General features: G+C 48.4%; 2 protein-coding genes across 3 annotated transcripts in view; one reads left to right on the top strand and one right to left on the bottom strand.

Moving 5' to 3' along the window:
- mrpl11 (mitochondrial ribosomal protein L11) overlaps positions 1 to 3240 on the top strand; it is a 17219-nt gene extending 13979 nt beyond the window's left edge. Inside the window, exons 3-6 of one of the 2 annotated variants that reach the window (XM_028960097.1) lie at positions 653 to 748; positions 1727 to 1820; positions 2453 to 2612; positions 2802 to 3240. In XM_028960097.1, coding sequence (XP_028815930.1) covers positions 653 to 748; positions 1727 to 1820; positions 2453 to 2612; positions 2802 to 2913 — 462 coding nt within the window. In that variant the 3' untranslated portion in view covers positions 2914 to 3240. Of the gene's footprint in view, positions 1 to 652; positions 749 to 1726; positions 1821 to 2452; positions 2625 to 2801 lie in introns of both variants that reach the window. The other variant, XM_028960098.1, reaches the window with a different exon arrangement.
- Positions 3241 to 7660: 4420 nt separating this feature from the next.
- npas4a (neuronal PAS domain protein 4a) lies at positions 7661 to 13582 on the bottom strand. The gene is made up of 8 exons (XM_028959723.1): positions 13124 to 13582; positions 12033 to 12196; positions 11846 to 11948; positions 11490 to 11769; positions 11307 to 11416; positions 11089 to 11224; positions 9222 to 11005; positions 7661 to 9131 (listed from the first exon to the last, which is right to left on the bottom strand). Exons 1-8 carry the CDS (start codon positions 13296 to 13298, stop codon positions 9103 to 9105), a joined length of 2781 nt encoding a protein of 926 aa, XP_028815556.1. The 5' UTR covers positions 13299 to 13582; the 3' UTR covers positions 7661 to 9102.
- Positions 13583 to 17714: the final 4132 nt, after the last annotated feature.

The following is a 17714-nucleotide window of genomic DNA, read 5'->3' as shown; positions in this document are numbered from 1 at the left end:
ATTGAGTCCCAGTAGTTGTGGTGATTGTTTTTAATGCTAATATACAGTACAGGCCAAAAGTTTGGACACACCTTCTCATTCAAGGTGTTTTCTTTATCTTCATGACCACGTTGGTATCAAAACTATGAATGAACACATGTGGAGTTATGTACTGTTCTGAATACTGTACTGTATACTTAAGTTCTTTACCACAGAAAAGTGTCAGGACCATCTTCCGGATGAGTTTTGTTCATGCACCCGCTTTAAAAGCCTTAAAATGTTACATTCTGGTCTGCTTTCTTTTATTTTTGCTGCTGTTATCTTGTACTGTGGGACTGATCTTATCAGTGTATATACTCAGTTCTGTGTGTATGATTCTGTCAGTATGGACCACCCTCGTTCTAGGCCTATTATGCTGTGGGGGCCTGTTGAATGCAGTTTAATTAACCATGGTACAGAATATAGTCACCACTCCACCCAAGCCCATTTATAACACGTCTCAATTCATGAAGTGGTTCCAGTATGGCGCTGAAATAACAGAGGTGATTGGTTTTATTATGTTCTAATTTTGCAAATGGAGTTACTCAATGAAGCCACAATATTGAAATGTGAGATTGCGCTTTTCCCCTGTATTGCTGTACTTGTACTTGTGTCCCGTCTTCTGTTTCTCCAGAGAGGAATTCCCATTGGACAGTTTTGTAAGGACTTCAATGAGAAAACAAAAGACCTGAAAGAGGGCATCCCCATCCCCATTAAAATCCACGTCAAGGTAACATGCTGTCTCAGCACTGCAATCTGACTCTTCCTTTTTAGACAGGATCTTGCGATTATTTCCAGATGGACGGTTTCATGACGTCCATTTTGCAGAATCCCATTTGTCTGACTTGCATGCGTATTGTGTATGTGGGACACGGCATGGACATTTTCAACTCTTCCATTCCAACGCCTGTGCCTGTTCCTCTTGAACCCTCCTTCTCTGGTTTGTCGTCTGGTTTGCCAAGGTCACCCCCCCCCTAACTGTAATGAGGTGAATGCACGTGACGGCCCTGCTTTGTAGCTCTCTCGGGTGCATTAGCAGGCCTTAGTCGGCCACCTTTAATCTACTTTTCTCTTTTCACTTCAACTGCCTGCTTTTCCCTTCGCCCCATTTCTACAAATCCTTTCTTTCAGAATGAGAGCCAGCGTTCTTTCAGCAGTTTATTAAAAAGTCTGTTTCTTCGTTCATGCTTTTGCCTCGAGTGAAGAGCTGGTTTTCATGTGAAGATATTTTGTGTTCCATTTTCTGTCTAAATGTCAAGACACTAATTTCATTATCTGTCCTTTAATTACATTTCTGGCCAAACACCCCATTAGTCCCATATCCTCCCTACGCATATCCCGTATCTGGTTAAGAAGCCCAGTGCTGGTAGTTTCATGGCAGATGTGAACCTTCACTGCTCTCACGCCATTATCATGTCAGCAATTCCATATCCATCCTAACAATCAGTGAGATGAGCGTGACACCGCGGTACTCCGATCAGTCACCATCGGCAAAACCTTTCAACCAGAAAATCACCAAGCAACATCATGATCATACAATCGATTACGGTCTGATGATTCCAACGTGGAGGCAGCAGAGGGCCATCAGCAAACTTCTCAACCATGTTGAAGCAACTCATGAAAAACAGAACTGTAATTCTATAAAACAAATATAATGCTCTAGCAGGCCAGCAGTCATCTCCTCGCATGGCGAATCCCTCTCTTCTAGCCTGACAGAACGTACGACCTGAAGATCGGTCAGCCCACCGTGTCCTACTTCCTCAAGCAGGCTGCTGGGATCAAGAAGGGGGCGGGCAGAACGGGTAAGAAGCTTTCGTAGTGGACCGGCAGGTTGGTGGTGGCTTTCTTTGACTGATGATACTGTATGATTGAACAGGACCTAGTAGAAGGTGTCACGCAGTATGTACGGTAAATTCCGCTCTGTAACATGTGGCTAACTAGCGACACATTTAACCTGGTCACAGTGGACCAAACTGTTTGAGCTAACTCACCCATACTTAATTCTTCACATCAGCCATGTTCAGCCACAGACCCCAACCATGGAAACGACAGGGAGAAATGCACATGATGCGAATTTCACGTTAAAAGCCACCAGGAAGTAGAGCTGCTACGCGTAAGCATCAGTGAAGCGGGGAGCAGTGTGTGGGGACGGTGCTTTGCTCAGTGGCACCTTGGCAGAACCTTCTGATTACGGGGCTGCTTCCTTAACCGCTACGCCACTGCCCCAAAACATGGCCACACGTCTATAAATTGCCTTCCATTACTGAAAGGCGTGGCAAATCCCTCTCTTCTAGCCTGACAGAACGTAGATATAGGAGTGTTTTCGCAGAGAAACCTTCAGGCTGACAACTTTCGTTGTGAAAAAGCATGTGCTGTATGTGTGGAGTTTCAGTTTCAGCTAGTTTTACGGTACGGTATTTGTGTTCCTCTCCAGGCCACGAGACGGCCGGGATGGTGTCACTGCGGGCCGTCTACGAGATTGCCCAGGTCAAAGCTCAGGATGAGAGCTTCAAGCTCCAGAGCGCCTCCCTCCAGACCGTAGTGAAGAGCATCATCGGCTCCGCCCAGTCCCTGGGTATCAGAGTGGTGGATGAGTAAGAAGCACGGTTGTGTATACGCTGTACTGTGTTCTTATTACGATGTTATATGATAAGAATATACCTTCTCGTGTCTGTTCAGTGTCATGGACTGCTGAATGAAAGTGACTCTCCTCTTTCTCTCACCCCCTCCATTGCTGTCCATTTTCTGTCTCTCTCTCCGTGTCTCTGTGCTTGTCTGGACAGGCTGTCACCAGAGGAGTACGGGGACTTTCTGAGGCAGCGTGAGGAGAGACTGAAAGCCGAGGCGGCGGCGGCAGCGGCCGCTGCAGAACCTGCTGTTGGGAAGAAGAAATGAAGAGATGAATCGCTCACTGTCCAACACATTTATTTATCATCTCATTTAGTCAAATTAAATTACAAGCACAAGATGTCTTTTACAGGACCTTAACTGATGTCCATTCCCAGTCTTACGGGGGGAATTCTGCTTTTATTGATGTGATTTTCAGGTCCCAGGCTGGTGGGTCTGTAGTCAGTAACAGAAGACTGACATGCATACATGGAAAAGAATCACTTTCTGAGCCTGTATTAACGTTACTAATCCTGCAATGGCGGACAGGCACCACTAGACGTCACTGTTGTCGCTGTAATTCAGTCCAATAATAAATCTTCTTCCTCAAAACTATCGAATGTTCTTGTGCTTGTATGACATATGAGATGAGCAGCAAGTCATGAAAATCGCTAGTAATCTGCAGGCCGTGTTATGTTACGTTAATATTAATGTGTCGTCATGAGTGGTGGACTAATCACACAAACCATGAACTTGACTAAAAGCTAGTTAGAGGACGCAAACCCAGTCACCAGGGATCCACGTACCACTGCATTTCCAGAACTGATCACTTCATCGATGGTGGCATGGAAGCACGTTGTAAGTCGCTCTGGATCAGGGCGTAAATGTAAATGCTGGTCATGGGAGGGTGGTAGTAGCCTAGTGGGTAACACACGGTTCTATGAACCAGAAGATCCGGGTTCAAATCCCACCTACTACCATCGTGTCCCTGAGCAAGACACTTAACCCTAAGTGTCTCCAGGGGGGGGCTGTCCCTGTAACTACTGACTGTAAGTCGCTCTGGATAAGGACGTCTGGTAAATGCTGTAAATGTCATGTTACAGCCCACCAATCATGGCAGGAAGTGGGAGGAGTCCAATCATGGGATTATGAGGAGCCACCCTGCAACATTACAGAGAGAGAGAGAGAGAGAGAGACATACAAACAGAACACGCCCAAACTCTGCCACGGGACGGCACACTTTGTAGAAAGCAGTTTTAGCAGAAGTGAGGTTAGTGGAGAATTTACGTAGAAGATTGTGGTAATACAGCAGGTCTGAGTCAAGCTGACATTTCTTGTATTTTGTATCGGAGAGCCAGGGCGCAGGAGGAGAAGTCCTTCTGGGTTTAGAAGATAGAGGACAGAGTTGATCCATGGAAGTGAGGTGAGGAGAGAGTTAGTAGCGGTCTCTAGTGGTAAGGAGAAGAACGAATCAGAGGTTGGGAGATGTGAGAGAATGCAGGAAGATTCAGATGAAGGTGAGACTGTGTGAAGGATGGATGGGGGACAGTTGTGGATCCTGCAGGTACAGTGAGTGTGAAGGTCAGGAGGTGCTACTAATTGTAAGTAGCTGTGAAGGAGGGATGTGGAAGGAGTGAGGTGACCGCAAGCGTGAAGAGCAGTGAAGAGCAAGGATTTTGTCCTTCATTTTGTCCCTCAGAATTGTACACACAACCAATAATGACGACATGAAAATGTATTAAAACTAAAAAACCAGAGACAGCACATGACTTTTTCTCAGGTTAGGACCATGTGGCATTGAAATTACCGGTTTTGAGAACTGGCAAAGTTCCTGTTTAAGATGCATTTTTGCAAACTTCACTCAGGTTCAAATTTTGCCCTCTATATAAACAGATTTACTTCGATCGGAATTACTGTACAAATATTTGACTAAACTGAAGAATTCATTACAGTTAGTGACGCAGAGTTTACATGCCCTCCCTGTGTTGGTACGGGTTTCCTCTGGGTTCTCCGGTTTCCTCCCGCCGTCCATGTAGACGGCGCCATGCATGGACTCAGTGATCTAAACCTTTTTATTTTGTACTTAGTTTAAATGAAAGATTTAAGTGAGCGAGATAACGTACAGTTTAGAAGATGGATTGGAAGGCTGTTTACTTAATGATCTGTATTATTCATATTTTTATAGTTTTAATGTGCTTCTGCTGGTTTGCTTCAACCGGTATCGTGTCGTCCTCTTGTAAGTCTCTTTGTATAAAAGCGTCTGCTAAGTAAAGTAAAGTAAAGTAAAGTAAAGTGTATAGTGACTATAAAGGTGACTCTAAATCTGAGCGTAGGTGCGAGTGTGTGTCTGGATGGACCCCGAGTAACAGGAATAAGGACCGTGAGTGACAGATCCTCAGTGAAATGTAATTGCAACACATTTTAAACACCACACACAGTTTAATACATCAGTAATAATATAATATATATATATATTATAATATAATAAGCCAGTTTCATCTTCTGGGATCGTCCATTTGGCTGTCGGGAGAGACGTAGAAAAGCGTCTTCAGGATCTACATACATAAATCGCTTCGATTGATGAAAATGGTGCCCTACATTTGTGGAGTGATTTACATTTGTCGACACTTGATGGGACAAGTTGTTGTTTAAAATAAGACAAAGTTTGGGTTACATATGCAGTGATTTTGAATGAAAATGTACAAGTGATGTAACATATATGGTAATGTGATCTTTTTTCTAGAAGAAACTAGTTTCCCTTAATAACTGTCAGCTTTCTTGTTCTCAGATTATTATGTGTTCTTGTATTATTACTGTTCTTTAATCCACTGGTTTTCCACTGTGGAATCCAGCACCAGCTAGTGGCACCTGATGGTCACCAAACTGCAGTCACATTTACATTAACAGCATTTACAGGGTAGTGACAGGGACCGTCCCCTGGAGACACTCGGGGTTCGGTGTCTTGCTCAACTTTATTGAATGGTATCGTGTAATATGTGGTTAGAATTTTTTAAAAGGTAAATTTACAAGTAAGATTTGAGTTGATACATCTAATTTAGCACAAGAGGGCAGCATGTCCTCAAAAATCAATTCAAGCCCTCGTTCAGAGGAGCATCACCTGATCATCCACCATTCACTTCCACAGAGAGAGAGAGAGGTGGTGTTGGGGGGGGGAGAGAGAGAGAGGTTGGTGGTTGGGGTGGGAGAGAGAGAGAGGTGGTGTGGGGTGGGGAGAGAGAGAGTAGGTGGTGTTGGTGGGTAGAGAGAGAGAAGGGTGGTGTTGGGTGGGGGAGAGAGAGAGAGGTGGTGTTGGGTGGGGAGAGAGGAGAGAGGTGGTGTTGGGGTTGGGGAGAGAGAGATGATGTTGGGTGGGAGAGGAGAGAGAGAGAGGTGGTGTTGGGGTGGGGGAGAGAGAGAGAGATGGTGTTGGGGGGGGGGAGAGAGAGAGAGGTGGTGTTGGGGTGGGGAGAGAGAGAGAGGTGGTGTGGGGTGGGGAGAGAGAGAGAGGTGGTGTTGGGGTGGGGAGAGAGAGAGGTGGTGTTGGGTGGGGAGAGAGAGAGGGGGGTGTTGGGGTGGGGAGAGAGAGAGAGGTGGTGTTGGGGTGGGGAGAGAGAGAGAGGTGGTGTTGGGGTGGGGAGAGAGAGAGAGGTGGTGTTGGGTGGGGAAAGAGAGAGAGGTGGTGTTGGGGTGGGGAGAGAGAGAGAGGTGGTGTTGGGGTGGGGAGAGAGAGAGAGAGGTGGTGTTGGGTGGGGAGGGAGAGAGAGTGAGAGGTGGTGTTGGGTGGGGAGAGAGAAAGAGAGGTGGTGTTGGGTGGGGAGGGAGAGAGAGTGAGAGGTGGTGTTGGGGTGGGGAGAGAGAGGTGGTTAGAGTGATATGGCACTGTGTCAAAGTGAAGTGAAATGAGTGTCTGGGACTTTAACAGAAGGCCCGAGAAAACAGGTGGTGCATTTTTTCAGTTTGGATTTAAACACTGAGACTGTGTCTGAGTCCCGGACACTGACAGGCAAGCTGTTCCACAACTGCGGAGCTCTATAGGAGAAGGATCTGCTCCCAGCTGTGACCTTCTGTACTTTTGGTACCAGTAGTGACCCCGCACCCATTGATCGAAGGGGGCGTGGCGGTTCGTAAAGAACCAAAAGTTCACTCAGGTACTGTGGGGCGAGACCATTTAGAGCTTTATAGGTTAAAAGTAGGATTTTGTAGTCAATCCTAAATTTGATGGGTAACCAGTGCAGTGATTGTAAGACTGGGGTGATGTAGTCAAATTTCCTGGTTCTGGTTAGAACTCTGGCTGCAGCATTCTGTACTAGCTGGAGTTTCCTCATGCACCTACTAGAACATCCAGACAATAATGCATTGCAGTAATCTAACCATCATGTAATAAATGCATGGACCAACTTTTCTGCATCATGCATTGAAATGATATTTGACCACCTCTCTCACTCTCTCTTTCTAAGGTGAAAGAATGCTATCCTAGAGACATTATCTACAGAGAGAGAGGTGGTGTTGGGGTGAGTTCCTCCGCAGGGCGGCGCTATTGAGCCATGTGGGTCTGTGTTACACAGCAGCAGAACCGGCCATGGAACAAAATGTTCACTTCAAAATCACATCGTGTCTTTTCTCGCTTCTGCCGTTGTTGGTGGCGGGTGGAGATGTGGAGATACGGGTGACGGGTGGAGATGGGTAGATACTAGTCTTTAAAAGAGTTGAAATGACGGGTCCTACAGGAAGTGTTAGACCGCATCTCGCTGCCTCCTTGAAAGGTTCTTCTGGTTGGAGATAAAGTGGGTGAGACGGGGAGAGATGACGCCCTGAGCAGGAAAGTCCATATAAGGAGCGAGACGCCGCCGTCCGTTGTCGTAATAGCAGGTAGCGCGCGCGTACGTGCGTCAGAGTGGGAGGAGTCGTGCGTGCGTGCGTCAGAGTGGGAGGAGTCCTGCCTGCGTGCGTGCGTGCGTCAGAGCTGTTGCTGAGCAGTGTACGCGCTGTGAAGGAGCCGCGGAGCATGCTGGGTAAAGGAAACATGGAATCATCCTGCTTTAAGTGCACTTTAATATAAATGCATTAGTTTTGACAACCAAATACACTTATCAGCGACACAAACCATTAGAACACTGATCCACAATGTCCATTCATCATAAATAGCATATGTCAAATATGTTTTAAATAATAGAAATGTATCTGATATGTACAGACCAATATATCTTTATGCAAATGTACAAATGTGTACAACCCTCAGCTGCGTGGCATGTGTCTATATAACTGCACATGCTAACAGCACACGTCCAGTATAATACCATGTTTAAACATAGCATTTAAATAGCTAGAACGTAGGAATCAATCCTTTACTTGACCGTAGACAACTCTACGTTGGCGTGTCGACACTGTGGGATTCGGACGATTCTCAGCCCATATTGAGAACCAACTGAATAGAAATAGCACCCCAACCTCATTCGAAATCGCTCCCACACTACACCACTCCACACCGTACCAAGAAGAGCTACGATGTTACCGTGGCCGTCACGTAGTAATAGAAGCTTGGCAGATCGTAGCCAACAGCAGCTTCTAATGGTTTTGCAAGCATTACAAAAATTCTGCTGCAAAAGGAATCCAGTGCAAATACAGTAATCCGAGCTGACGAAAACAGCCGCCTGGGGAGCCAACAAGTTCCCCACGAGCGGCCCTACAATACATTAGTCTTGAAGTGTGTGTACAACACACATACATGCACATACACACACGAGAGCGCGAGAGACGGCATCGTTCTGCCCCCGCCTGCCAGGAAGAGCTTCTCGTGGCACTTTTTTTTTGGTTGGAAACTGAAGGAAACCATGCAGGACGTCTGCTCTGCTAAGAAACGTTTGTACATCATTATATCGGGTTCACAAGTTGTACACAGGTTATAAGCATCTAGTCTTCCAAGGCAGATGAAATGCAGCCACAAACACAAGTCTCAGGAAATTGGGCTGGTAGCGAGCGGGTCTGAGCTGAACCCTGACTTCCAGCACGCCACCTGGTGTTTGTGCTGCTGCATGACAGTAGAGTCAAGCTATGCGCTCGCCGTTGCATTTCCATTTTCATCGTCAACGTTCACAACAGCGTATTTTCACTACGAGTGAATACATAGGTGTGTCTGTAAGTCGATGTCGCACTTACAAAGATTCTTTTGTTCTTTTTTGATAAAAAGCTCAAAGTACAGATAAAAGCGAACAGAAACGGGCCCTGGTCCACGAAGACCTCGAGCCACACGGACACGTATATTGCATCATTATTGAATGCTGCACCATTCTCAACATAGAAATAACACTGAAAAGTACATGAACAAAATATGAAGTTGACCTAATGAGGTTCAAGTCCTTTTGGGTTTATATACATTATGTATATTTATACACTTTTATAAGTTTCACTTTTCAGTAAAAGCATCTCCATGAAATATGACAATATGCCATACTTAATGAAGTAAGTCACAGACTTATTTTAGAACGGAGGATCACTACCACTCCCATCTGAAAGAGAGAAGAAGAGACAGAATTAGGAGCTGAGCACGGTGCATTCTCACTCCACATGAGCACTTTCAGAAGAAGAGTGACGGTTACCTTTGCGGAAGCACTGGGGCACCGGGTGACATTGGAGTTGATACAACTCAGGTTGCTGCCCCAGATCAGGGCCAAACGTGGGTTCCAGGGCGGCCAGCTCCTCAAAGAGGGACTGGACACAGGGCAGGCCGGACTGAGCGGGGCTGACGGGGCCGGAGGCAGGTGAGGAGCAGGGTGAGCAGATGAGGGTCAGAGGCGATGGAGGAACTCCGCCCGACAACAGGGGCGACGGTGAGGGCGGCGCCTCCACCTCCATTGGAACCTCGTCCGCAGACTCCGCCTCGCTGTCCTGCACCAGCTCGTCCGAAGCATCGATGGCGGGCTGCTCCGTTGCCCCGCAGATGGCCACGTGGTTACAGTGCGCCGACTGGACGCTACACAAGTGGGCGGCGCCCCCAGTGGACACCCCATGAACATGGAGGGCTGGGTGCCAGCACACAGAAGAAGAAGGAGAAGGCGGCGTAGGGGAGGAAGAGGAAGAGCAGGATAGAAATGTGTTTGGGGAAAGAGGTGGAGTAGATGCCAGGTCTTGAAGAAGACTCTCCAGAATGCTGTCCTCGTACAGAGAGTCATCATCAGGCAAGATGGGCAAGTCCAAGCCCCTCCAGGACTTGATTGGGTACACATCCCCCATTAAGGGGACCACAGAGTCCAGGTCCATTGCCTCCAAAGATGAAGGCAGTGATGGGGAGACAGGAGCAGAAGAAGGGCTGAGCTTGGAGTACAGTGGGTTGGGGTAGAAACCCTCTGCTAGGAAGCTGATGTGCTGGGCCAGGAGGGAGATCTCTGTTTTCTCTTCCAGCTGCTGCTCTGGCGAGAAGAAGGACAGACAGTTGTGCTTCCCTGGGGAGGCCTCAGGTGTCAAGAGCCCCTCTGGGGGGTAGTGCAGGGGTCCCAGTGGCACCTCTACGTAAAGCGGGCCACGGACCTCCGGTAAGGTCATGATGGTGCAGTCACCGTCCCCGGGGCTGTCTGGAGTTGGAGGCAGCTTCTCGTAGAGGGAGCCTCCGCAGGGCTCCACGGGGAAGATCAGCTCGGTGGTGGGTATGGGCAGCGTCAGGGGCTGGACCGAGGACAGGCTGGTGGTGGTGGTTGGGGGAGGGCTGTTGGTGGGGTCGCTGGATGCGGCCTGGGAGTCCGAGGCTGCGGTGGTGGTGGTTACGGTGGTGGAGATCTGGCTGGGGGGTGGTGTGGTAGTGCCAGTTGGATCGAAGCTGAAGAGAGGCTCTCCGAAGGGGAAGCTGCTGCCGGTACCCAGCTGGGGGGTATATGGTGGCGTGCAGACGAATTCTTTGGTCTGCTGGGCCTGGGAGGCGGGCACGGGCGGTAGTGGCAGTGGAAGTGCTGGCAGTGGCGGCTCTAGCTGGAAGGAGGGTGGCAGCAGGATGTTCTGGGTCAGGAAGTCCAGGTCCGACACCGTGGCCACCGTGACTGGGATTGGTGAGGACGTGGAAGCAGTCGAGGGGCTACCGAGTGGCTCACTGCTCGTGGATGGCTGGAAGAAGGTCTCCTCCTCTAGAGAGGAGATGCTGGAGCGGGGGGCGGGACCCTCTCCGCTGGCCCCGGTGGCGACCGATGTGCCGGCAGTCTGTTCTTCGCTGCTGCAGCCGGCCACGCTGAAGTCGAAGGACTGAGCCGAGAGGCCGCTGCTGCCTGGGGTGAAGACCTGGTCTGGGCTGGACAGCGTCTCAGGCTCCTGCTGGGGTCCGGTGGAGCTCAGAACCAGGGAGAGCTGAGTCTGCTCAGAGCTCAGCTGCTGTCTGACGGACCAGGCCTCAGACTCACTAAGAAAAGCATCATTATAATAAAACGATTAATGATGTTACTGTGTATTTAAGTACATTTCGATAATGATTAATAGTTGTACCTGATAATAAAGTTATTGCTACTGATGGGGTTGTCACCCGTCTCCAGCTGTAAAACCATGTACACCCACACCCAGGAGTGGTCTGCAGCCTCCACCCGGACCACCATCTCTGCTCGACCTTCTCCACCCTCTTTAACTGAAGTGGAGAGAAGAGAAGAATGAGGCAGGAGGCACCATGCGAGGAAGCTGTTTCACACGTAGTAGAGCGTGAGACTCACGGAGGCTGTAATGTTGGGCAGATGCATGGGCCAGGTCCTGTGGGTGCAGCAGGCTGTACCACGACCGTGAGCGCAGCTCCTCCACCTCCAGACCCAGGTACTCTCTCACGCTGTTGACAGAGAGGCGCGGTCAGCACACATCTACACTTCCTTCCATTCAGAAGCCCCCAGATCCATCCTCACCTGCTCTGCGCCTCCTGCAGCCGCAAGTCCCGGCGGTGCTGGGAGTGGAACCCGGCCAGGAAGAGGCTGCCGGGCTGCTGCTCCTGGCCAGCGCCGGGCTGCGGGGGCTGCTGGTCCAGAGGGGTGCAGAAGCAGACCCAGACGGGGTTGGACGTCCAGTAGGAGGTCGGAGGCGCGGCGGAGGCGGACAGGCAGCGGGCGCGGATCAGCACCAGCTTGTTCCCGGCGCTCTGTCTGCGCACCGATTTGGAGGCGTTGAAGCGGCAGCGGAACAGCTTGTCTACGTTTGAAGGAAACGAGAGTTGTGAGACTGAGCAGCTCACGCTGGACGAGGTGCTGAGCTTCACGTTCATTACCTGCGTCAGGTGTTGTTGGGGGAGCCAAACTACTTCTCATAATAAAATGGTCCGCAGCATCGATAATGTCATATACACTGTCACCCTGGGCAACCAGATCTACCTGCAAAAATCCGTGCAGTGACGTGTCACAATTTGAACAATAATATCATCATCATCATCATCATCTTTATCATCATAAACTCACCATAGAATGTCCGAGATGGTCAGAGACGCTGTCTGACAGGTAAAGCAGCTTCCCCTCCCCAGTCAGCAGCAGCAGGAACCCGGGCGTCCCCTGCATCAGGTCCTCCAGCTCGGTGAAGGAGAGACACCCCGCGCTCTCCTCTGGGCTTTCGGGGGTCACTCCCTCTGAAACGACACACACAACCCCACGTGTCACAGCCTGACATATCACAACCCCACATATCACAACCCCACATATCACAACCCCACCTATCACAGCCTCACATATCACAACCCCACCTATCACAGCCTCACATATCACAACCCCACCTATCACAGCCTCACATATCACAACCCCACATATCACAACCCCACATATCACAGCCTCACATATCACAGCCTCACATATCACAGCCCCACATATCACAGCCTCACATATCACAGCCTCACATATCACAACCCCACATATCACAGCCCCACATATCACAGCCTCACATATCACAACCCCACATATCACAGCCTCACATATCACAGCCTCACATATCACAACCCCACATATCACAACCCCACATATCACAGCCTCTCATATCACAACCCCACCTATCACAGCCTCACCTATCACAGCCCCACATATCACAACCCCACATATCACAGCCTCTCATATCACAACCCCACCTATCACAGCCTCACCTATCACAGCCCCACATATCACAACCCCACATATCACAGCCTCACATATCACAACCCCACATATCACAGCCCCACATATCACAACCCCACCTATCACAGCCTCACATATCACAACCCCACCTATCACAGCCTCACATATCACAACCCCACATATCACAGCCCCACATATCACAGCCTCACATATCACAGCCCCACATATCACAGCCTCACATATCACAACCCCACATATCACAGCCTCACATATCACAGCCCCACATATCACACCCCCTGTCATCGGCTGGTGCTCCTTCAGCACCATGGATAGCGTGGGTGCTTTCACGTAATAATCCACATCTGAATATGAAAACGACTTGCACGTATTAATCTACATCTCAGTATGACGGATTTCAACAGGTGCGATGAGTAAAGTTGGGGTGCGCTTACCTTGGCTGAAGAACACGGACTTCCTGGTGTACATGCAGGCGAGGGACATGATGTGCAGGTAGGACAGGCGAGCCTTGTCCACGTCGGAGATGGGCAGCAGGTCCTTCAGGTTTCGGATCTCTGCATTGATCTGGTCTCTCCGCGCCTTGGACGCGCCTTTGGTGGATCGATACATCGCGGCCAGAAGGACCTGTGAAGACCTCGCTGTGGTGAGCAGAGAAGGTCCGGATCGGGCTTGTTAGTATCAGACTGTCATCTCGGGCTCCTCGTCCTGGTCTTCAGCGTGGGTCTGCTGGCTCTCCGTGAATCTGGTGGAGTGACTCTGCTTGTTGGGAACTTATATAGCCCGGGACTCCACCAGTGTCGGGGTCTCCCAACGCGCCAACGCCGACGTAAACGGGAGGGGAGGGGGCCGCCCTCCCCAGCCCGTTACTCCCGGTGACTCTGCGCCGACGTCAGCCTTCCTCTCTCCGGTGATGACGCTGGCTGGACATCGGGAGCTCCGGCGACGCAAAAAGCCCGATTTGGACAAAACCGAGGACTGGGCGGAGTCAGGCGTAGTACGTCGACGGAGTCACCGGCTTCGTAGCAGGTCGGTGGGGGTGAAGCTGCATATGAAGCCATGTTCATCATCACCTGGTGCAGAGAAGAAGGAGATGCTGCCAGAGAGCTTGCATTAGAGCTGGCATCAGTATGCATTTAAAGGACCTGCTGCCTCCATTTTCTTCTACTTGTAGTAAAAGCTGCAATTTCCCCCACAGTGCGCCCCAGGAATCACGTCACCCATCAGAATCCCCAGGGGACGTCACCTGATGGTCACCCCTTGTCCGTACTTCTGCAGCACCTCCACATTCCTACTCATCAGTCTGCAGATCTTGTACACTACACACCACGCCACCTTCACATCTCACAATCTCTGAAGGACTGGTTTTAAATCGTACATTAACGTGGATTTAAAGAAGACTATTGTCCATGACGGGATCAGCAGCCGCGACCCTCTGTAGGACACCGAGTGAGTGAGAGAGTGGGCTTGGACCGTCCAGGTCTTCTCCATATGTGCTTTACTGACCAGACGTGTTTCTAAGTTCTGAGCACTAGCAGGAAGTCTGTTCCACAGAAGATGACCTCTGTAGCAGAAATCTCCTCACCAGGTACTAGTAAATGTGAGTGTAGATCTTGTTCTGATAGTAGGTCCCACAAGTAATCAGGGTAAATTGTTTCCGAGTCTCATATATTAGCATAAGAATTTACATCAGATAATCTTTACATTTGAATAATTTATTTGTTCCCACAACAGAGCACAGATTATTGTTACAGGTCTCAGAACAGTTGTGTTACCACGGTGCAGCATCTTCTCTTCCTTTCAGAACAGTTTAAAGCTGTCTGGGTATCGAGGATGTGAGTTTCTGGAGGTTGGATCCCATTCTTACCCGTTGTAGGTTTGTGGTTGTCTTTGACATACAGTACAGGCCAAAAGTCTGGACACCTTCTCATTCAACGTGTTTTCTTTATCTTCATGACCATTTACGTTGGTAGATTCTCACTGAAGGCATCAGAACTATGAATGAACACATGTGGAGTTATGTACTTAACAAAAAGTGGAGACCTGACCTCCACAGTCACCGGACCTGAACCCAGTCCAGATGGTTTGGGGTGAGCTGGACCAACAAGTGCTAAACACCTCTGGGAACTCCTTCAAGACTGTTGGAGAAGCATTTCAGGTGACGACCTGTTGAAGCTCATCGAGAGAATGCCAAGAGTGTGTAAAGCAGTAATCAGAGCAAAGAAACTAGATGTCACGTTGGCTGGACATGGCGAGGAAGGAGGACGCATACACACAACGTCACAGGACAGGGGTGTAATACATAATTCACATGTCAAGGGAACATCACCAGACAATCACCTGGTGAACGGACACGAACAGGATAGTTTTATACAATGATACACAGGTGATAACAATCAGGGAACATTACACAGGACCAACATGAAACACCGGTCCGAACTCCGGACCCGGATCATGACACTAGATTATAAAACATATAAAACATTAAGTATAAAACTCCACTTGTGTTCAGTCATAGTTTTGATGCCTTCAGTGAGAATCTACCAATGGTCATGAAGATAAAGAAAACTCGTTGAATGAGAAGGTGTCCAAACTTTTGGCCTGGACTGTATTATGTTTACTGACAGTAGTTTCTGGAGATATTATTGGTTAGGTAATGTCATTGTCAGTCATGATGATGAGTGACACAGTGCTCCTTACACACAGAGAAATCTCCAGCTTCTCTGAATCTTCTGAGGATGTTATGCTCTGTAGATCATTTGTAAAGCCTTTGTCATTTGATATTGAGGATCATTGATTCTTCTTTTTACAAACTTTAAACGGTTGGAGAGACTCTGCCTCTAAGACGTCCCTTTTATAGCTGATCATGTTACAGACCTGATATCCATTCAACTTCATTACTTGCTAGAAACTATTATTATTATTATTGCAGTCATCAAATTTGGAATCATCTAATTTACTGGATACAAGTGCTGATGTGAATTAAATGTCTTTTAGCTTAAATTTTATTCAAATGTAAGGAACTTTTCTGGAGTTGTGGACTTTCATTGAAAATCCTTAAAAAGTTTAGCAGAGTGGAAATTATGAGAACTCCCTGAGTGTTGGGATGTTCTGGGAAATGCAGATGGAGAAGATACAGCATTACAGCATTGTGTTGAATCATTCTTCCTTTTCAGCTTTCTAGCAGATGCCTGATGGTCTGGGGACATGTGGTCATGATCCGGGTCTGGAGTTCGGCCTGGAGTTTCATGTTGGTCCTGTGTGATGTTCCCTGATCCTGTTCACCTGTTGTATAATTATATGAGTATATAAAGCTGCCCTGTTTGTGTCTGTTCACTGTCGGGTCATTGTCTGGTGATGTCCCCTTGTCTTGTCAGTTATGTATTAATCCCCCGTTTCGTGACGTCGTGCGTATATGTCCTCCTTCCTCACCATGTCCAGCCATCGTGACAAGTAGTATAAGATCATACATGAAGCACAGCACACAGTGACATAATGAAATGTGTCCTCTGTATTTAACCATCAGCCTTGGTGTGCAGGGGATGGTACCTTGGCAGCTCAGGATATGACCCGCTAGGCCACCGCTGCCCCAACATCTGGCTCCTCCCATGTTCCTTCTTGTTTGTCTGGTTATTTGAGGATGATGTTATGCTGTATTTTGCTGTGCCCTGTGTTCTCATTCTAGAGACCACGTCCTCTAGACAAGTATTCTGATGGGTGACCTAGTGACTGTAACATTGGTCTTATTTAGTCATTATGATTATGATTATGATCATGCACTGCTTAGCTCGATGCAATAACATTCACAAAGGGAGGAGGCCATGAATATGTTTTTATAAAAAAAAAAAATGGACCCCAGAACCCAGGAAATGAGAACTATCTGGAAACATAGTTTCTCAAGACTTCCCATTCTTCTCACTGCTGTTCACTTTTATACAGAAATGATCAACGTTTTCACCCCAATCAGTCGCCTAGCAACACCTCCCACTCTTATGTGGAGCAGGAGTGAGCAGAGACATGGCTGATGTGGAAAAGCATCCTGCATTCAGTGTGGTTTTTTTTCTGGCTTCTGCATGGTGGACATGTTGGACGTTACAAACCCCCCCACACACCCACCATGTACCTCCAACCTCCCCTCTCTGGTGAAGCTGTAGCTTCTCTGCAGTTTTTTTTTGCCGCCGAGTCTATTTTTAGAAGCGTGGCAGCAGTGGGACTCTTATTGCTGGTGTCTGTTTTTCTCGCTCTCTGAAGGGGACAGGAGGGTGCAGCCAGGCCACATCATCAGTCCAAATCGCCATTCATTCGTCCACAAAATCTCACTTTTTTATCTTGTCACTGGTTACTAAAACCTGCAGTAGAACACACACAAACACACTCATACACCCACATCTTTTTTCAGTTCCTTGGTGCTGATGCAACGTTGCTATGGTGATGTGATGTAGATTTGTGACATCATTACAGACCTCCTAGCAGGCAGCCAGGCTTTGTTCTCTCTCTACCCCCCTGTCAGTGGCATCACATTACAAACCATCTCCGCAGACCTGTGATGTCAAAGCTGAGTTGCTCTTATTCATTCATGCTGTATCCTGCATCACTCATCTCTGAGCTCTAATCCACTTTCCGCCATGAGATGCCAATCATTCTAATTAAAGTCTGTGTGTGTGCGTGTGTGTGTGTGTGTGTGTGTGTGTGTGTGCGTGTCAGTCTGCTGCTGCTTCCGCTGGAGGAAAAACGGGACGAGGGGAGATTTTTTGTTTGACGGAATGTTGTGTAAGAATTTGAGTGAGAGAGGAAGGACGAGAGTGCATGTGTGTTGTACCCGCCACCAAGTATGAAAGGTGACGATTATAGAATTAATACTTGTAACTGTAACAGTAACGTGCGCTTTTAGACAGACATTGCCGTATTTTTAACCACTGCACCTTTCTTCTGTTATGCTGGACATGTGGAACGTGTCTTCTTGTCCCCAGCCACCTTGACTGAACAGCCTGTACTTGCTGTGGCCTGTACACTTTATGAAGACGTTTG

Source organism: Denticeps clupeoides, chromosome 18 (assembly GCF_900700375.1).
Source record: "Denticeps clupeoides chromosome 18, fDenClu1.1, whole genome shotgun sequence".
In the NCBI taxonomy this organism is placed as follows: domain Eukaryota; kingdom Metazoa; phylum Chordata; class Actinopteri; order Clupeiformes; family Denticipitidae; genus Denticeps; species Denticeps clupeoides.
Note: the sequence above shows the minus strand (reverse complement) of the source record. Positions and strands in the feature narration are given on the sequence as shown.

Excerpts from the sequence above, each read along its gene's own strand:
- npas4a (XM_028959723.1), bottom strand. The coding sequence starts at position 13,298 with ATGTATCGATCCACCAAAGGCGCGTCCAAGGCGCGGAGAGACCAGATC. Across the intron at positions 11,006-11,088 it reads AGCAATAACTTTATTATCAG|TGAGTCTGAGGCCTGGTCCG; the intron begins GTACAACTATTA and ends TGCTTTTCTTAG. Across the intron at positions 9,132-9,221 it reads GCCCCAGTGCTTCCGCAAAG|ATGGGAGTGGTAGTGATCCT; the intron begins GTAACCGTCACT and ends TCTCTCTTTCAG.